Source organism: Dysidea avara, chromosome 4 (assembly GCF_963678975.1).
Source record: "Dysidea avara chromosome 4, odDysAvar1.4, whole genome shotgun sequence".
Classification (NCBI taxonomy): domain Eukaryota; kingdom Metazoa; phylum Porifera; class Demospongiae; order Dictyoceratida; family Dysideidae; genus Dysidea; species Dysidea avara.
Window position 1 is genome coordinate 21,427,438 of NC_089275.1, and position 22,039 is coordinate 21,449,476.

General features: G+C 37.2%; 2 protein-coding genes and 1 long non-coding RNA gene across 10 annotated transcripts in view; 1 reads left to right on the plus strand and 2 right to left on the minus strand.

The window, feature by feature from the left end:
• The window catches only part of LOC136254268 (uncharacterized), a 60,619-nt gene extending 45,711 nt beyond the window's left edge, over positions 1-14,908 (minus strand). Inside the window, exons 1-8 of one of the 5 annotated variants that reach the window (XM_066046936.1) lie at positions 14,389-14,891; positions 14,187-14,340; positions 13,950-14,054; positions 13,632-13,696; positions 13,543-13,571; positions 13,360-13,452; positions 12,875-12,939; positions 12,663-12,815 (exon numbers count right to left, since the gene is read on the minus strand). In XM_066046936.1, the coding sequence (XP_065903008.1) occupies positions 12,740-12,815; positions 12,875-12,939; positions 13,360-13,452; positions 13,543-13,571; positions 13,632-13,696; positions 13,950-13,960 (339 nt within the window). In that variant the 5' untranslated portion in view covers positions 13,961-14,054; positions 14,187-14,340; positions 14,389-14,891 and the 3' untranslated portion in view covers positions 12,663-12,739. The other 4 variants (XM_066046937.1, XM_066046933.1, XM_066046935.1 and 1 more) reach the window with 4 other exon arrangements.
• LOC136254265 (tyrosine-protein kinase Mer-like) overlaps positions 1,401-22,039 on the plus strand; it is a 60,544-nt gene continuing 39,905 nt past the window's right edge. For all 4 annotated transcript variants that reach the window (XR_010700404.1, XM_066046929.1, XM_066046931.1 and 1 more), the window contains exons 1-3: positions 1,401-1,574; positions 6,707-7,254; positions 8,741-8,794. Coding sequence is in view for 3 of the 4 variants with exons in the window: in XM_066046929.1 (XP_065903001.1) it covers positions 6,723-7,254; positions 8,741-8,794 (586 nt within the window). In the remaining variant the exon portion in view is untranslated. The remainder of the gene's footprint in view (positions 1,575-6,706; positions 7,255-8,740; positions 8,795-22,039) is intronic.
• LOC136254066 (uncharacterized) lies at positions 17,247-18,684 on the minus strand. Its single transcript, XR_010700275.1, has 3 exons — positions 18,571-18,684; positions 18,386-18,506; positions 17,247-17,397 (listed from the first exon to the last, which is right to left on the minus strand). It is a non-coding gene; the product is annotated as an uncharacterized lncRNA (long non-coding RNA).

Consider the following 22,039-nt stretch of genomic DNA (forward strand, 5'->3'; position numbering starts at 1 on the left):
ATTATAAGTAATGCTACAAGTTGTTATATCCACATGTTACTTTTAATACCATTCAGTAGATACTCTCTATTCAAATATAAAGTGTATAGGCTTTCTGATACCATTAAATAGCTTGAGTTTGGCCGCCTTTCATGTATACTGCTATAAACTGAAGAAAGGCGGCCAAACTCAAGCTATTTAATGGTATCAGAAAGCCTATACACTTTATATTTGAATAGAGAGTATCTACTGAATGGTATTAAAAGTAACATGTGGATATAACAACTTGTAGCATTACTTATAATTAACTACATGTCAATAATAGACTTCACCAATGACATATCTGATGTACATTATGACATAAATATCTATAGGCCTCACACATCCATGGCCGCACTCTGGTATCATTACTTTTTGTTGCAAGTGTACCAGTTACTTAAAGTTAGACACACTGTTATTTCACCACTGGTATGGTTATTATGTAGCTACACAGTATATAGAAAACTTATAAGTACATGTTCTGCTCTTTATTATCACTTAGCTAATTTGGATGAATTTCATATTCAGTTACTTCTACTTTACATGGACGCGCCCTTTTTTTACAGCTATGCTGTTTTTGGAGGCGGATACAAAATGCAATAGCTATAGTACAATATTTTATAAATTAAAAGGTATAGAAATAGCTTAGCTATACTAACCTCGTGAGCATTCAAAACTGGTCAGTCTGTGAAATCATAGATATACAGACAAGTACCCGGATTGGAATCATCTCACGTGATAACGCGTTCGCAGGATCATTGTTACCCCCTTCGAAAAAGGCGGGATGGTGAAATACGCCATATATGTTTTTGTAAAAATGTCAATATGTGAGAGTGTTTGTTTAGTTGTTGGTAAGCCTTCCTCGCGCGAAGGGGGTGGTTAATTAGCGTTAGGGCCTGGTTTGTAGGTGTGTCTCTCGATGCGTAGCCACCATTATCGAAGGAACCAGACTTATAGCGCACGGCAACTAATTATTAATGTTTTAGGAAGTAGTCACAAGAGTAGAACTAGTCTTCTGTGTGAAGATATTGCTACTTCCGGTAACAATGATTCGGCACGAAAAATCGGATGATTCCAATCCCGGGTAGCTACTTGTCTGTATATGTATGTATGTATGGTGAAATCTCCACTTCTAGTATAGCATCAGATTTTAAAATAAATCTCCGAAAGAGCTTTCCCATCGATCTTCAATGGTTCGTTTTTGACTATACCACAACGATCGATGTTTACACCGCGTTGTCTTTAATTAGGAACACGTGATTTTCAAAATTACGATTTCATTTGACAAAGAAAAATGCAGTCGGTCGGGCCCGCGCAACATATTTTAAGATCAAATAGGTATGGCCTAACAATTAGCTACGTACAACAGAAGCCGTGCCGAGAGGCATGTAGCTGAGGTCCACGTCACGGTACTAGTAATACATTACTAGTATTAATACGTGCTAGCCGAGCCACAGTCAGCCCCTGGCCCAGTGGCACTGGTGGATTGAGTACTACGAGTAGGGACAGTGGCAATAAGGCCTAGCGGCGGAACATTGTTCATAGTGTGGTGGAAGGTACGGAAGATTAAAGCTAATAATAGGATATAGGTTTTACTCTATCATGATAGGCTATCGTGCATGTATGTAGTTGTGTGTGTAGTAGTACATGTAGTAGCTAGCTACTTCATACAGTAACTAGCTATTATTGCTTTTAATTGTATGAATTGTAACATGTGATAGCTAGTTCCAGTTCCATAGTGTAGCTAGTGCCACAGCTGCATGGAATCGGTTCATGCTATGTTCTGCTATCCGGATTCCAGGAGCCGCTGTAAGTTTGGTCCTCGTGATTCCAAGATTTGTAATTGCTACACTAAGCCACCTACAATCACTTAGCTTCAATATAATTACAGCAGTTTTCAGGAGGACGCTTATAAATACTAGAAAAGGGTACGACACAAAATAATTGACTATGCACCTGGTTTTCACTGGAAAAGCTCTGGAGAGGATCTTGAAATGTACCAACACATAGCACAAATCATTTGAAATTAGTATTGTCTCAAATCCACTAGTTTCACTGTTAGTTATGGCCTCAAAGATACCAAGTTGTACACTATCATGTGCATATGGTTTCCTTAAGTAATGTTGTACTGCGAGTGCAAGACAACTGGGGTTGATTAGTATACTATAGTTTTACACAACCCTTAGCAAAGTAGGTGTTTAAATAACCAGACTTTTGTAGCTCTTCACCAACCAAAAAAAGGCAATCCATGAAACTATGAGAATGTGTACCAGGCATGTAAACTTTAACTTGAGTCCCGTGTTAGTATCTATAATTAAAGTAATGAATGCAAGCTACGCACCTATTAGCTCTAATACCTACAGTATATAATTCCATAGTCTGTTTGGTGCGTATATAATATTATTATCATCCTGTTTCAATTGTGTGATCCCAAAAGCTTTTAAGTCTGATTGATTTACTAACTGGGCAAATCCTTAACAAGTGTGACTGTTTGCAGTAGCCCTAATGTAGCTAAACCCTCACTCATTTTTCCAAATTGTATGTCCTGTTATCATTTAATTTTATATTTAGGGCAAGCTTGTATTTGGAACTTCAATATTAATTGCTTATAAAATGAATCTTTGCTGGCTTCTATAAAAGATGCAAACATCTCCTTATAAAGTCATTGTCTGGTAAAATGTTGACCAATATAAGTCCTATACAAGCCACCCAAGTGTTAACCCTAACCATGAATAGTTTTTACTTTGCACTACAGTATATACCTGTATGCCAACAATGAACTATATTTACAATTCACAATTGCATCTTTCATTGTGTGTGTGTGTTTGTTCATTGATGTAGTGTAGCTACATACTTCAACTAAAACCAACCTGTTAGTCCTATATATATTTAGCTTTCATTTGTATTTGTCAGTTCTTAGTTGTGTGATTATTATATTGTAACAGAATAGCACAGAATAGAATGGTATATTCCATGATATTTGTCCTTCAGAACAAAACTTGGCTATATGGATTGTACTTACAATAGCACAATGTAGCTAGAAGATGCAGCTTAAAGCCTGTCAGTAAAACACTATGTATTAATACAATAAAAACTAATTCCCTTCCCTTATACTTCCCTCATTCTTCCCTTTTTCTCTTGTAATCAATGCATTCATAACTATGTATAAATCCTGTGCAACAATGATATTGTTCTTAGCTGGTTATGGCCTGTCTTAATGAAGCTTGCACACATGCTTGTACCAATCAGCTTAAATAGTTACATGTGTGTGTGTGTCAGCAAATTAATCGAACAACTAATCATTTGTAGAATTAGGACATGACCAAAGTGGTAACTCAAGGTAGCACTCTTTGGTACATCGGCTGTAAGGCAGATGTCACTATGAAACCATGATTCACATACTGTGCAGCTGCATTCTTACTTGATACTATTGGCATTCTACACTGAAATGCAACTACCTTTGTATTTTCATGGCATACCCAATCTCATCTATTCTAACAAAGTTAAGTGTCTACCAACGTCAGTGCAAATATGTAACATAAGTTGCCTGTTGTTATTATACACATGTAAAAGGCTAACTATGATGACTTAATGAATTGCTATACTAGTTTCTTTCCAAATCAGCAGTTTATTGATAAAGTGCTCCAGAGGTTCTAGTGGATATGCGATAGCACAAATTGAACATAATCAATAAACACTTTTATACTCCTTGCCACAACAATGCACGTACTTCTGGTCCTTCAATAAAACCATCTTTTTTCCCTCTTGGGCACTGATACCACATGTCCCAAATATTCTGTAACTTGTATTATAATATGGGACAAATGGTCTTAACTAATCAGTTTGTCTCAGGCCTGTGACCAGAATTGAAGAGTAAACTGGTGGATACAGAAGGGTCTTTGGAGCAACTTATCAGTCTAGTACTCACTCTTGTCTTCAGTAGCCTTCTCTCCTGTAGTTCCACTGCATCTCACAGTCTGAGACTTACTCTTGGCTTCATGTAACATACTGTGTCCTACAGACCTTCAGCACTTGTGCTGTAAAGCCTTAATAAATAAACTAATGTCCATTTGGTTCCACATGGGGTACTTAGAGATAATAAGTCACTCTCTAGAGTTTCTATGGATACTTATACATGAAATTGACAAGGAGAAAACATCCTGACCACCTGGCAGACTCCTGTAAGTGTTTGAGCATTAATCAGATGGCTGCAGGTCCAAGGCTGCCCAGGTCCAGTCATGAATTTTTCCTCCTTTCTTCACCTATTCAAACACACTTATATCTTTCAACAGGCTGTAGGACCCGGTGTCCTACAGACCTTCAGTACTTGTGCTGTAAAGCCTTAATAAATAAATAAATAAATAAATAATCAAATTTCTGTCACAAATTGTTATTTGGTAGTTGGCTATCAAAGAAGCTGATAGGATAATTCCCTAGCAAACACGTCATTACTATCAATCTCTTGACTACAACAAGAAACTATTATCACACATGTGATGTTGTGCTACTTCTACAATGCTTCCCTGAAGAATACTATGAGCATGCAGATAACTTATAGCAGAATATAAGTTAAGAAAATTATACACTATGTTCACGTACAATATAATTACAGGTATGTGGTGTTAGAAGTACCTGTCCTATCTTGCAGGTACGTATAACACCATTTAAACTTCTTTACATGACATTTAACTTACTGCGTGATACAAAAGCAATGAATTTGTACCTAGGGCAGCACTGGTACCTGCTGCACTACCCTAAGTTTACACTTATAGTGACAAAAACAGGTCAATTCCTATACAACATAAGAAACTTGAGTACTAAAAATCAACACAGAAGATTGAAATGGGTCCAGTAGTGTTTTCCACATTTGATGGGATGAGTGGATGTACTAGTGTTGTTTACAAGCATCTGACCTATTTGCTGTTGACAAGGGCTGTTTCATACAGTTATGGCTGTTACATTGTTACCTAAGTTTCTCATTGCTGCATTTAGCAGTTGCTTGTCTTAGGAAGGATAGTGGCTGCCATAGGGCACTTGACCTTGAAGGTCAGGTGCAGTCCCCTTAATTGTAATAGGTTAATCAGTACCCCTTGCCACTCCTAACTAAAATGCTAGCCAAAAGGAGGAATTTCAGTCCTCCTTTTGGCTAGCATTTTAGTTAGGAGTGGCAAGGGGTACTGATTAACCTTGTAAAAAATTGTAAAGAATTACTTGTTAGTGTATTCCAGGAATTCCTAGAAATAATCAAATTTTTGTTTGCTATCTTCTGATATATTATAATAACACTTTTTGAGATGGATTGTGGATTTAGTCTTGTGAATAATGTTAAACTAACCTGTGAATTTGGAAATGAAGGTGTAGTTCATGTTCTATTGAATGAAGAAGATAAAAGTTAGTAATACTGTTTTGATTTATACCTTGTGCATTGTCACGTACATCTATCATACATGAACTCATAGCTTGGTGCTTAATCGATTTAATAACAACTAGTGTTGTAAGTGTATTCATGACTTCATTCATGGCTATTATAGTAAGTACTTCAGTGTTATTGTTACTAACTTGTCTTTCAATGTTCTGTGTTTATCTGCACAATTGTCTATGTTATCGACAATTCTGTAAATTTGTATTGTTACATTTGTACGTTTGAATCCTCAGTGATGTCTTGTAAGTAATTTTTCTTAAGTCATTGTCTACAATTAGAATTAATGTTCATACATACACTTGCAATGCTTGCCTGCAGTTTGCCACACTTGCAGATGAGTCATGTGCACCCAAGTGGTGAACATATTAGTTGCAACATGACCACTTGCAATTTGCCTGATATTTAAGCACACATTCCCACTTCCCATGATAGAACGGACAATGCATAGAAGCTTGGCAACAATGCGGTTATGAGAAGCAGAATGAATAGAAATTTGTATCTGCTACATTACAATTATGTATGTACCACACATGGCACATAACTCTCAATATGGTGGATTCTTAAATAATACGATGTACAGTCCTTACTGTCATAAATCTGTGGTTTCTATCTCCATTCCCTTTATTATATCTATGAGTGGTAGAGCATAGCCAGTATTTTGGTGATGCCAGGGCCTAGTTATACAACACTGCTATAGGTACTATAATATAGAGAAAGCATATAAAGCATGTAAAATATACCACCCAAGGGGGTCTGGGAGCATCTCCCCCCCAGAATTGTCTTGGAAATTAGACCCTCTGAGACTGAATCTGAGAGTGATTTCAACAGCTTATCACAATATAATTAATTTTAATTGTTGTATTAGCATATCTCAACCTTGATATTAAATTTTATAGTAAGCTTTCTACTAAATGCATGTCACCCAGGAAATTTTACCATCTGAAATTGAATGTGAGACTAATTTCAGCAATTTATTAGGATAGCTACTATTACTAAATATTTTTCTGACTGCTGTATTAGGGTGGCTTTTCTATTAGAGTATCTCAATCCTAATGTTTGTATACTGTAGTGTATAATAATTGATGACTGTGCCTGGGCCTAGGTGACCCAGCTGGTTATACCCTTGGTTAACAATACCAACCCTTGAGAATACTGTTTGCATCATCTGTTATGACAATACAAAACCACATAAATTATTTCATTTTATGACTATGCTACTTAAACATTTTAACCACCTTATTATAATGTGTTTTCTTATTATTATAGGTACTAAAACTTAACAATGAATATCACGGGTGGCACTGTAATGTTTCTGCTTTTGATGTGTATTGGGTGGAAGGAGACAAGTTGTCAGGCATCTAATTCAACCACAGAACAGTTAAAGTGTCAGCAGCGTATGCATTTGATCAGCCTTTGTGGAGACCTTAACTACAGCACAGCATTACCTAATCTGATAGGACAGAGTAATCCAACTGACATTGAAAATGAATTTTTAAGATTTAGCTTCCTATTCAACTGTTCAAATGCTTTATTGCTCTTTCTGTGTTCCGTTTATGCGCCTTTGTGTGATGAAGGCAGTGGTAATGAAACCGTTATCTATTTACCATGCAGAAATCTATGTGAACACGTATATATGGACTGCATTACTGTTTTTCATGAGTTCCAATATCCTTGGCCTACTCATCTAAGATGTTCAGCGTTTCCTGAATATCACAGTGAAGAAAAGAATTGTTTTGGTCCATCTGATCCAACAACTATACCATATCCGAATTTGCCTTTTGTCCAACCTCCTATGAGGCAACCTGACACTGAATGTAAGTATAGCCATGACTGAAGTAGGGATCAAATGTAAGTATAGCTGCCCGTGTGAACAACCTTGTCTTTTATTTCTATGAGCCTTACACAAAATAATGTAAAAATTCCAAACGTTTTTTGTACTGTGGCTACTTGTTTGTTTTGCAATATCATCATTCATTACTGGTTAACCAGCGGTATCCACTGCGATGGAAGAATAGCACCAGACATATTATAAATTAATTGTGTGACCAAACAAGTACCCCAGCTATCTATTACTGAAAAACAAAAAAGGCCATTCTGCTTCATGTTCTGCCGTTATCTAGCATCACAAATGAAGACCAAATACAAGAAGCACCTCTGCAAAAAGTCCACTCACTAGTTTCTCATGATAACGTTATAACATGTTACCCACTAATCAACACCTGTGTATGTTGTGGTTGAGAAGGGAATGAGATATGTACAAAGTAGGACAAAGATATGTTCATAAGTACAAGATGCATTCATAGTACTGTAGTTGCTGTGGTTGGCTTATATATCACACAGCAAAGTAGTACTGGGATCCTGCACCGTCCCATAAAAGATATTGATCAGAAGTCAGCCTCATGCACAATATACTTTCACGGTGCCTTGTCAGTATTGGTTATGTATAACCAAGTCCAAAGGTGCCTTCAGTATGACCTAGTCGCTTTCAATAGGTTGTTATAAATTTTAAGTTTTGTGGAATTTTCTGCTGTCTGACTAATTAACTCACTAACTGCTAGATGCCTTCAGATAAATAATACTAAGGCTACGGACTTGAGTATACAGTACATTGCTTTAGCCTGACAGGTATACCTTTGACACATCGCAGTGTGTCCCATTTCTCTTTGCTGACAGCACAAAAGTGTCAATTTGTGGTAGCATGTGATGGTTTCCCTTTACGTTTGTGATGGAAATCGTCTGTATTTTCCATAGTGACTGGAGTGATTGCAGAGGAGCTTCTTGTACTGTTTTTTCATTTGTAATGCTGTGTAATTGGACTGATAGTGAATGGTGAATATATCGCATCAAAGGAAAGAATGGCTCCAGACTTATTATTTCCATCTGAATGCTCAAACTATCATTTACTGAAATGAACATTATGTCCAGTCATAAAAGCAATTTTAAAGAATCATAGAAATAAAAAGTAAAAGGAGGTCACCTACACCTGAAGTATACTAGTAGCATTTAATCCTTAATTTAGTTTTCCTAATGTTTTACTAATATTTCCTTGTACCTGTAAATTTATTATGCATATTGACGCTAGCACATGATTTTATAAAAACAGTTTCAAGAAAGCTACAGTATATACGTTCTTGATTCTCAAGAGCAAATCCTGCTATTGAGTAATGCCCCTTTGTTAACAGCACACAAGTAGTCACATATTATGCTATCACATTAGTATAGTTTTAAGTATCTGTATATTATATAAAGTTAACATTAAACTCAAATTTATAGCTGTATACAGCTTTTTCACTACTGCAGATAATGACACTAGAGTAGCTGAATATCCAAGTTACTACAGGACTGTGAATTCAAGTGAGTAAGATACTGTATATGTGTAGATTATTCTGTCATCTCTTGAATTTTAATATTTTGGTGTGTTTCTACATGTGGTGCTAAGGCCATGCAAATTAAGCTAATTATAATAGTTACTGGTCCTACCAATTCCCCAAAAATTTACCAGGTGACCAGGTTTGTTTTCTTTGTTGCAACTTTTGGCATAGCAGTATAGGGAAAAATAAAGTTAAGGAATAAAGTTAGTGCACCTTTATATAAGAATGTTTACAAGGCATGGAACCTTTTGACAGATATAACACTGTACAATTCATTCAGCAAAAAATGATCAGAAACATTATAATAATTAACTTTTCGTGGACTAATCACCCATATCAAATGGTACAGCAGTACCGTTTAAGTAGAGATTCTTTCCAAAATTTCGCTCACCACCCAAACTACTGCTTTCAAAAATCATTCTAAAGACATTTTATGTGACAAAAATCACCTTTATGGAATAGTACTAGTCCATATAATACATAAAACAGCATTAAATATAACAAAACACTTACAGGTGGCCGGATATAGAATTTTTAAAAATCGCCAAAACTCGAATTTTAGACTCACTGCCTCACTCACTGACCACGCACAGTCACAAGGCTAGAGGCCAAATGAAGCAGTGCACGGTCATTATGCCACAATAACACACTTACCCATTGGTGTGCCTTTTGGGGTTCCGATGAGTGTAGGTAGGCCCTCTGTGCCTTGTCTTTTCTTTTATCTTCAATCAGGCTGCTTGTCTTCTTCTTCATCCAACAAAACCATCTCGAGGCATTAATTTTCCATATCAACGCTTTCTTTCAGCAGCATATTTAGACACTACAGAATTATTCCAGAGCTGGATTTCAAAAGTGCTTCAGTCCCGGTGCTACTACTATAAGAGGTACAATTGCTAGATATTTGCACTTTCATGATTGGGATCTGGTTCGCGATAAGTTTGTGACCACGCCCACCAAATAAAGATCTAGGTGGACTAATAGCAAAAGAGTATGGAGACCCGACCTCTTAACAATCTAGCTATTTACTTAACAATAATCAAGATCACCTCACTCCTTATTTGTCTAGCTAGCTGCACACCCTTGGCTGACTCTAATACAACAGTCACTCTAATACACCTGTTGCTATCGATGTTCAATGTGGCAATGCTGCATACGATTCTATCGACACAGGATTGGGTAGGGTTCGCCCTTCTGCCCACAGTTTGAGCATGAAGACTTTCTTTTTCTTTTATTTATTGAAATGCTGTATTGTAAACTTGTTGTCATGTATGTATGTGTGTATGTACTCTAAGCTCTCTAATACAACAGTCATGTTGATAGAACAGTTACAAGTTACATTGTTCTGGTAGACATAGCTATTTTATAAGAAAAAGAAACAAGCACAATTAGCTACATTATTGTTCTAAAAGAGACAGGTGCATGCCCCTCAGCAACAGCAAGGTCGACAGCTGAAGGCACACAGGAAAAGAACACGATCCCCTGATACGCGTCACTGAAGAATGCAGCAAGGAGAACCCTAAACTACAGCGAAGACTGCCAATAACCATAGAATATGGGGAACTCCACTTCTCACTGAGCAAATGGGCAAGATGCTAGTACAGATGTGGAAAATACAAATGGACTAATACAAGTTACACTGTAACTAACTGTGCCACAACAAAAAAGCTAAACAAACTAGTATTTTTTTAAAAAATTGTTAATTTAAAAATGAAATAGGGATCTATGCAACAAAAAGTAGTGAAACAATAGATGAATGATGGTGTCACAGTATAGCTCAGTGGAAAAGTCCCTACTTTGGCATATTAGCTATTATTATTTTGTTCAATGCCAAAGTATGGACTTCCCACTGAGCTATGCTGTAACACCATCATTCATCTCTTGTTTCACTATTTTTTATTGCATAGATCCCTACTTCATTTTTAAATTAACAATTTTAAAAATATATATACACTACATTGTTTGTGATTATATGACCACAAATACTTTGAATACTTGAAAACTGGTCCATCTCTAATTAAAAAATCAAATATTTACTGTGTTAATTTCTTAAAACAAAAATTCACCAGTTAATTGGCCTTTCAAGCGATTCATAATTATGGAATATCTGCTAAATTAAAGTTCAAAAGTATGCAGGTATGCAGTGGAATTTTGTAGTCTATTCAGGTGCGGTTCTATGGGGTTTCACCGGTTTCTGGAAACAAGTCAGCTTATTATAAACAAAAAGATCGATATACTCAAGTAGAACAGTTGATGAAATCTGAAGCCAAAATTCTTAATCTAGGGCTAAGTTAGCAACTAAATCAATCACTTATTGTACAAGCCCAGCTTCCACACACACAAAATCAAACTTACTGTACGTTTTTACCAGATATGGATTGCTGGTCTAATACACTATCATATTCCACTCAGTATTTCCTCAGGACTGGCAAGTCTGGTTTCTGCAGCAGCTTTCTTCCGACCCTGTCAAAGCCACTAGTGGAAGATTGGCGCCATTAAATGGCCATGGCTTTGTTGTAATGGTGTGTAGTGAGCTGGGACTTCACAGAGAACTCGCCAATAATGTTCTCAATTAATTTGGAGTGATTTGAGGGCCATGGAGGGCCAAAACTTGGCCTCTGGATTCCATTCGTCTTCTTGCTCCATTTTATGTTACTACCACCGGCTGTGGTATTACCTGCTCGAAAAAAGCTTCCAAAACAGAGCATATTTTAGGTATCAGAAACTTATACACCCACACAGTGATAGCTAGTAAATAGATGAATAGTTGGTGCAAATTTTGTTTGCACAGCTGTAGATACTGGGAAGTTACTTCTAAAATCACCATATCTCCTAACGAAGCTTTGTGCGTCGAAGCCGGGTTTTGTCAAATTCAGTCACAATTTACAACCATTACATCTTATGAATAGCTTTGATTTATCACGAAATCGCCCAAAATTGCTTCCCCACACCATAGATTATCAAGACTCACGGTAGTGAGTCGCGCGGCCAAGAAACTACAAAGCGCACGCCCAATTAAAAGACGCGCGGCCACTACTGTGAGTTATTTACGTGTAGGGCCGGTTTCGCAATATTAGTCCTAAATTACGTAACATCTCTCAATAGATTTGTATTGCGTTACGTGATAAAAAATCTTTAGGAGTCGTTATAGTTTTCTTGCGACCTCGCTAAAATAAAAAAAGTAACCATCGCAAAATAAAAAATAGGCGTATTTCACTTTATTTCTCTACCTTATGTTACAACTACTGTCACGTTATACCAGTCAACCAGTCAATATAGCTGTGTTTGTATAGTCCATCTAGCACTGACATTATCCAATCCTGGTTTGCCTATACGCGTATTTTCTTCAATCAACCTCTAATCCCTACAATAACTTTTAAAGACACGACGTGGACACAAACTCTAATGCCTGATAAACAAGTTGTGACAGCGTGCTGAACCGTAAGTTCCCTAGGGATGGCGTTTTAAGCAGAAATCTTTTAAATTCCATTTAGTACCACACCCCATGCGAGCGTTTATAAATCGCCAGTTGTCTTATATGGTTTGAAGAACAAAATCACTAGCGAAGGTGCTTTAAGCATACTCTTCAATTCTCTATTTACATGTAATTTTTATAGATTAACCACAAAGGCCGATAAGGTGAATACAAAAGGTAACAAGCCTTTAGGGGTTACCACCTCTATGTAGTGTGTACCATGTAGCTTGTGTTGTGGCTTTCATTAAGTATTATGCACTCACAAATGGTGCAACAAAATTTTGTAATGGATTGCTCGAATGTGGTTGGTGGTTTTGTGGCTCGAGGTTTGCCAGTGACCATGTATGAGTTGGGGTTGGTCCACACAACTTACACAATATTCAAATTTCATGATGGCCATGATAATTTCTTGCCATATGGTAAACATACAACAATGTGTAACAACGTTAATTAACATCACATCAAGACTTGACTAAAAATAGTTCCAACAATAGTGATGATTTCTTGTATGTCAGCATGACGATACTGAGACCTGTAAAAGAATAAGCAGGCACTGAAGTTAACCTTAAATTAAACACTCATGCAACTGACCTGGAACATCGGTCGCAACACCAAAAACACTTGTTTCGATATCTGATGACACAATCCAGCAGGCACTGAATTAAAAGAGAATGTACAAAAAATCAATATGCCGGGCTGTGTCAATAATAGCATGGATAATCGAAATGAACAAAAATTATATCCCAGGCTAAGTGAATGAATAACATAACTGTTGGGTAAGCATGTTAAACCAGAACATTAGGACATTAGTCAAACAAAAGTACGCTATCACAACTTGGTCATAATACAATGTTTGTACCACCGGACTTCACACTGGTTGCCCAAAAATTGTGCCATTCCGGGACAACAGCATAATATTATGAAACAAATAGTTACTACAACACAGAAGGCTTACTGTTGCACTATCTACACTGATATACCATAATTTAAAAACATAACAGGTGGGCATTAAATACAATACACTTAATATCTGGGTACTAGGAAAAAATCACTAACATCACAACATGTAAACTGACCTGGAAATTAACACCCTTGATGCCACTACAGTCTACACTGGATACTTGTTCGAACCCATCAACACTATGCCTGATACATCTGAGTAGACTGACCTGCAAATTCACATCACTAGTATACAGTGATAATTGATAACTGCAAAAACAACAATTGCAATAATACAATTCTTCTGTACGTCAACTGACCTGAAATTCATGACACTCAATACCGAGACCTGTAAAAGAATAAGCAGGCACTGAAGTCAACCTTAAATTAAACACACACGCAAACTGACCTGGAACATCGGTCGCAACACCAAAGACATCTGTTTCGATATCTGACGAAACAATCCAGCAGGAACTGAATTAAAAAGAGAATGTGCAAAAAATCAATATGCCAGGCTGTACCAATAAAGGATGAATAATCAAAATGAACTAAAAATATATATCCCATATGCAGGTTAAGTGAGTAACATAACTGTTGGGTAAGCATGTAAACCAGAACATTTGGCCATTAGTCAAACAAAAGTACGCTATCACAAACTGGTCACTGATAATTGATAACTACAAAAAGAACAATTGCAATAATACAATTCCTCTGAATGTCAACTGACCTGAAATTCATGACACCTCTATCTTTGTTCCTGCATGGTCTCAACTTACATATGTACCATGATCACATTCAACTGCTAGTGGATAAACCAGTATGACCAGATGGCCTGCAAAAACCAACATGCAGGTGTTAAATACAATACACTAACACATACCTAAAGCCTGGAATATGAAAAATATTATATAAGCATTATTCCACACTGATATAGTAATACATTATAGGATGTTGTGGAACTTGCCTAAACGTGTAAACTGGACAACTGCATAATCTGGACACTTGGAATTGTCCAATACCTGATGAACCGCAAGTAGGTACTAATGACATTCACTTCAACATTTTATCCCAGCTGGGTGAATCTCTTGTAACTGAGTAAAAAGGTGTTTATTTTCCACCTGCAACCAAAGTTCTACATTTCTGTGGTTGGGTGTACATAAACTGACCTGGAAAATCAGTATGCCATAGGGGTATGGAAATGGTTCCTTTCCTTCTGTTGTGACATTACTTACAGCTGACTGGTAAATGATCATCGATGTCCCCATGGACCCCAACAATGAGTATACCAGTAACTTCTGACAAGTTGGAATGAATTTCCTTTCAACATGTGGTGGAATGAATTTCCTTTCAACATCTGGTGGACAGGTCCAAAAACCCTATCGCACAAACACGGTGAATCAGTGTGTGGCGATGTGACACGTTGCACAAACTTCACTCCTCGTTTCATTAGCATTCAAGACCGGCATATATCATAGAGTCCCTCAGTATTCTTGACTCTTACTTTTTCAAGCGTTGCTCAAGCGATGTAGTTTCTCACGAGGGGCTCGAGTTTCTCAGTGAAGTCGAGCCGATTAAAGTACGCTTCACCATCCAGTTACATTCTTAAACCATTCAATTTAAAACCACGTATCATGAGTGTCCTCTTAAGGTACTTAGGGACTTTCCACGGGATTTCCCCTAAATAGATCATGTGTTAGTTGTCAATCTGGTGGATTCTGGTGGTATACATGGTTCAAAAATGCGGTAAGTGTAGTATAAGCTGTCAATGAATAATTGTTTGTGCACTGCTAAACTAAGTTATTTTTGTGTGATAAGCATGCTTGAGGAAGGGTCTGGGGGATGAGACTAATGTTTTGACAGCAGTTGATAGACAGCAGTTGATGATGGCCAGGCAAAGAACTGCGAGAAGAACTACTATGATAGTATGATAGTAGGGAAAAATTCCCACCCCTATAGCTCTGCCTAGGGGCATTAACTAGCATTATCTACAGCTACTGTATTATGTTGCTGATATGTACATTCAGGCCAAGGATAAAGGTGAAACTGGTAGTAAGGCTCAATCCTATTATTCTGCTGAACAGGCAAGGGAGTCTGGGACTCTGGGGACATGTTCCCTCAGGAAAGTACAAGTACTACAACTTTTTTGTTTTAATTGCTTCATCAAGTATAAAAATTTCAGCCAAAAGGTGATGATCGAGCTCTGGTCTTATGCACTGGTTGGAGTGGTTGTATCGATACTGCACTGTGACATCCTTGAGGGGTTAGTGCTGGCATTGTCCATGGCAATACTATTCCATCTCCCCGAGTCTTGATGATTGAGTCCTCCATTCCTTTCTCTGCTGCTCCAATCCTGAAGTTGTGACCACAGTCAAAAGGCGACAATCAAGGCTCTGGTCTTGCATCTATACTGTACTGCAACACCCTTGAGGGGTTAGTACCGGCATTGTCCATCGCAATACTGTTCCATCTCCCATATACAAGTCTTGATGGTTGAGTCCTCTATTCCTTTCTCTGCTGCTCTAATCCTGAAGTTGTGACCAAAATATTAAAAAATGGTTATAACATGATAAATGATTATGATGATAACAATTACAAATGTATTTATAGCTGTGTAGCAACTGTGAACTAATTAGGCACTTGCAAGTTTAATTAGGTGTCTGAAGCATTTAACATCCACAGATATGAGATATATTCATCACGTACAGGCAGTAAAGATAAATTTACTCTAATAGAACAGTCATACTACACCGTAAATTCATATTTCCGAATTTACGGTGTTATGAAACAATCATTATTATGTATGGATTTTACTGACTCTCCAAGATAATATTCTGCATTAATGTTAATTGCTCATTTCCAAAAAAATTACCTTTTAAACCAAATGTAGAGTCTATCACTGACAAAAATGAGTGATATCCACCCCAAAAACACCTTCGCTGTAAAAAAGGCGCGCCCAAGAAACTACAAGTATCTGGAACCCAATGTAAAAAAGAAAAAGAAAAATCAGCTTAGCTGAAGTGAAAAGTAACTGGTAACTTAAAGAGCTGATATCTGAAGCGGCCAAGAATACAATTACTAAAGTTTAATCCATGCAAGAACACCTTGGCTATAAAACAGGTGTATACATGAAAGTAACTGGCAACTGAAATGGCTGATATCTGAAGCGGCCAAGAATGAATGGTCATATACAACTAATTCAAAAATTTAACACTCAACCTTTATAATTCAGCTGTGTTCTATATTCACTCTTGCTGCATCGTAAAGTAATTTCTTTTAACTCTAATTGGCTGGTAATTTGGCCGCCTTTTTTAATAGTCAGTATAATAGAGCAAAAAAAGGCGGCCAAATTACCAGCCAATTAGAGTTAAAAGAAATTACTTTACGATGCAGCAAGAGTGAATATAGAACACAGCTGAATTATAAAGGTTGAGTGTTAAATTTTTGAATTAGTTGTATATGACCATTCATTCTTGGCCGCTTCAGATATCAGCCATTTCAGTTGCCAGTTACTTTCATGTATACACCTATTTTATAGCCAAGGTGTTCTTGCATGGATTAAACTTTAGTAATTGTATTCTTGGCCGCTTCAGATATCAGCTCTTTAAGTTACCAGTTACTTTTCACTTCAGCTAAGCTGATTTTTCTTTTTCTTTTTTACATTGGGTTCCAGATACTTGTAGTTTCTTGGGCGCGCCTTTTTTACAGCAAAGGTGTTTTTGGGGTGGATATATACTACGTACCCGGGATTGGAAACAGAGACACGTGATCCAATTACTCATGTACATTTGCTAAAAGCAATCCGCGTTGGAGCGCACCCCCCAAATGACCGCCCATTTTCAAAGTGTTTGAATGGCAGAAGACGAAGGAGAAGGCTTAATATCCAGGTTGAGATACGCCTAAAGCCACTAATACTGGTAGGTCAATAGTTACTTAGGCACCTACCGGGGCCAGAGATTTGTACCTAGCGAATTCGCTGTTCTGTCGCATCTTTTATTACCAAGAACAGCCTGAGCTTGGTACAGCATAGAAATTATATAATTTTTCTATAGTCAATTTGTTCACTACAAAAATCCTATCAGTTTCAATGTCAGATGAATCTTTCACAGCAACAAGCACTATCACTGTATCCCTTGACAAGTGGTAGAAAGACACAGCACAGGAAGAGTTTTGTTGACCTACAAAAACAGTCTACATATAAAGATTGAGTTACATTAGCAAATGCAACACTAACATTGTACAATGTATAGTGGAACCTGTCCTGTATAGAAAGGTCACCTCTTGAAATTGGCCAACTTTAATTCCTTTAGTGAGGCAGCTATACACTAATCCAATTGTATAAAGCAAACGTCAAGAAAAGTTGGCCTGAAGGTGACCGGCTTAGGACAGATTCCACTGTACATCAAACACATTGATGTCATGCATTCACAATGCAACAGTCAAAAGAGAGGGAAATCACAGTAATCATATACTGCACTGTGCTAAGCAGATATGCCATGTACGTTTATCACCACTACTCTTGTCACTACTATGGCACATTCACTTTAAGGTAAGTGAGGGCAGGTAATTCTGGACACTTAGCTTGTCCTCAGCAATGGAAGAATCCCACAATGGTTAATTGTATTACAACGTAATATTGTACAAGAAATGCACCATACTTGCAACCATAGCTACAGTTACTGTTACCTCGTCAATGGAACATGCTGCAGTTGTTTTAAGACTGGTACCCATACTGTTAGGCCAGACCACTTTTTTCTTTGTCACTGGGTAGGGGAGAAATGGTCTGCCCATTTGTCTTGACATGTCATGAGGTTACATCACAAGCATGCAGTATTAGTGACCCTGTGTGCTTAATTTACATTATGATAAAACAACAATCACCAGAAGACTTCAATCATTGGTAGATTCCGATACAATTTTAGACACCAACTGGATGGTTCAACTATTTCATTACAATGGAAAGATCCACCAGGCTATACCATCAATGTCATTGTTTCATTCTCCCAAACTCATCTACCTATTCACACCAGTAAAATTTCTACTCTAAGGGCTACTTTCCATCTAGAAATGCACTCTAATTTTGTAATTGCATAAAATTTAATTTGTTTTGTAATTTCCCTAGCCATATCACGTGTACTGTCTGCTCTGTAACAATAACGTACGTACCATTGTGTCTGAGCATGGTCTGAGTAAGAATTCAAAGAACTGGTGACCTCGCCGCTGACCGCCCATTCCTGTCGAGCTCACCTGGTCAGCTAATTCCAAATAATGCCTTCATTTAGTAAACCTACGAAATACGAAATGTTGAGTTAAGTAGCCTTTATATCTCTATTAGCTAGCTATGAACTCACAAGAAGATGAAAAGAATCAACTACTCACCTGGCTAGGCGCTTCGCTGTCATAAGGGTGCGCTCCAACGTGGATAGTTTGGATAAAAACCAGCGTTTCCAATCCCGGGTACGTAGTATATATAATCTATGCCCACACCTTCAAGTGTAGACCTCTATAGGTAGGCGCCTCAAAAAATAATTATTGTGTTAGCTATTTATTGACTTCCAGTAGCTAAGTAAGACGGCCGCTTTTCTGATTTGGAAATGGAAACCAGTAAGCAAATCTTCTAGAACCTCCCTATTGTTGTTGTAAACAAGTATACAACTCCAATAATCACTCTTAACAAGGGCATGCATCTTACACAATGAATACGTCCAACCTATATTAGTCTTTATATATAGAAAGACCACCATAGTGCTGCAGTTAATCTACATTTCCTTAATTGGACATTATCAAGGGTGTCAGAGTAGAAACAAACTAGTGAGGCAAGAGTCTCACCACTTTTTGGTTTAATAAAACCTTCAAACTGGATGAATCCAAAACCACCTAAATGTATTGGACATGCATTTGCGACTGTTTTTATATACCAATAAGTTACATACAGGTATATGGTTCATATGTAAATACAGTGTAACTCCTAAAAATGGACACCCTGAAATGTAAACTACTGGACACAATGGTGTCCAAGTACAGTGCAACCCGGCACTTTTATTGAAAGATAACTACCACTTTTATGTGCATGGGCACATTGTGGTTTCATTTAAAGTCCACCTGTCTAACAGTCTGATAAAAGGGGATTTAGATTAACTGCAGCACCAAAAGTTTATCAAAATTTTGTGGTTATAAATAATGTGATTTAGCTATAGGGTTAACTGAAAATTAGCACCACAGGTACATAGTACAAACAGATGCGCTTTGTTGATTTGATACAGATTGCCTTAAAAGAAGATTGTGTGCAAAGGAGTATGTTTTCATTGGCATACCTCAACTGTAAACTATAGGCCTGAGTCAAATTTTGCCCAAAATGCTTCCAGGAATTCCCAAAATTTTCACCTATTATGCTCTTCAGTGTTCCCATTTATATTCCTAAACTAGCATTATTTCTTACAGTAGTAGCAAGAGTTAATACTCTTGGTAGTAGTAATCTTGGAACATTTTAATCAGTGAATGCTCTATTAGAGTATTTCACTACAAGTGACTGTTCTATTAGAGAGTATTGATCTAAGGAGCTATGAATAATACGTTTAAGTACTCTATTGCAGTTTGCATTTTCCACTGACTATTCTATTAGGGAGTATTCTGTTCTATCCACAAGGGACCTGTGAGAAGGCTTAAAGCCTGTGAATATAGGGAGTCAGAAACATGTAACTATAATGTAAAGTATGATCTATTTCAAGGAATTAAGCTCCATAGTTTGAAACATCCACCTAATACATGCTACATAGCATTATTGGCATAGTACTCTAGCCTGTTATGCTCTGTATTATGCTGGAATGTTTGACACAGGCCAATGACATATTTGGAGAGTTTCAAATGCTGACCACTATTGTAATACTCAGTTAACTAGTATTTAAAAAATTGTAATTTAAAAATGAAGTAGGGATCTATACAATAAAAAGTAGTGAAACAAGAGATAAATGATGGTATTACAGTATAGCTCGGTGGGAAAGTCCCTACTTTGGCACATTAACGTTCAGTGCCAAAGTAGGGACTTTCCCACCGAGTTATGCTGTAATACCATCATTCATATCTTGTTTCACTACTTTTTATTGTACAGATCCCAAGTTCATTTTTAAATTAACAATTTTTAAAATACTAGTTTCTTTAGCTTTTTGTTGCAGCAGAGCTAGTTACAGTGTAATAACTTCTGACTGTTCTATTAGAATATCATACATGACTGTTGTATTAGAGTGACTGTTCTATTAGAGTATCTCAAGCCAACAAATGGGCATGCAGCTAGCTAGCTAGACCAATAAGGGGTGAGGTCATCTTGTTTACTGTTAAGTAAATAGCTAGATTGTTAAGAGGTGTGGTCTCCGCACTCTATCACCATTAGTCCACCTAGATCTTTATTTGATGGGTGTGGTCGCAAACCTATCATGAACAGGATCCCAATCGGGAAGTTACAGATATCTAGCGAGTATACCTCTTGTAGTAGCACCGGGACTAAAGTGCTTCTGAAGTCCAGCTCTGAAATAATTCTGTGGCATCTAAATATGCTGCTGAATGAAAGAAAGTATTGATATGGAAAATTAACACCTCGATATGGTTTCGTTGGATGAAGAAGAAGACAAGCAGCCTGATTGAAGATAAAAGAATGACAAGGCGCAGAGGACCTACACTCGTCAGAACCCAAAAAGGCACATCCCACTTATGAGTTAATAATTGTGACGTAAAAAGGTGACCGTGCACTGCTTCGTTTGGCCTCTAGGCTTGCGACTGTGGTCAGTGAGTGAGTGAGTGAAGCAGACCAAATTTCAAGCTTTGGAGATTTTCTATAAATTCTATATCAGGTCATCAGTAAGTGTTTTCTTGTTTTTAATGCTGTATTTCATGTTAGATTTTTCAAGGCGTAAGATGCCTCTAGGATGATTTTTGAAGTAGGCATTTTAGGCAGCGCGCATCATTTTTGGGGGGATCCCTACTTAAACAGTACTACCGTACTGTTAGATACAAATGTGATCAAAACTTAGAAATATTAATTTGAGCAGGGATCATAAAAATAAAAGCAATTCAGCAAAGGAAGCCATCTACACCCGCAGCTATACTAGTGCACATTAATTCCTACTTTAGTCATATACAACTTGTGAATAGTATAGCCATGTGTGAAGTAGAGATTAAATCCCTTGCTTCTTTATGTTTATTTCTATGATCCCTACTCAGGTTAAACTTATTGTTTAGATAATGGTAGTAAACCAGCACATACTGCATCAAAGGAAAGTATGGGGCCAGATACATTATAAAAATACAAGTACATGAAAAAATTTGGAATTTTCAACTAGAGTAGGGACATTGATAAAAAGTACTGAAACAAGTTGGAGTAAATAGTCCATGATATTAAATCACAGTAAAACAATAAGAAGTGTTATATCCCTACTGTGCTCAAGATACGTACCATAACAGAAATGCACAGTAGGGATATAACACTCCTTATTGTTTTACTATGATTTAATATCATGGACTACTCCAACTTGTTTCAGTACTTTTTATCGATGTGCTATGGTCCCTACTCTAGTTGAAAATTCCAAATTTTTTCATGTACTTGTTTGTTAACTTTTTTGTAAATAATTTTATTATGACTGGTGAACCCACGCATACCGCATCTGAAATGGCGCAGCCCACCCCAGCCCCTTATCATCTGAAAAGTGAAGTATCCATTATGCTTCATTGTCAGCTATGTTCAACCCATTGCAGGCCAGGGCCCAGAGATTTTGAGTGGTCCGGACAGACATGGACTGCAATGAAGGTCATAGTCATGCACACTACTCA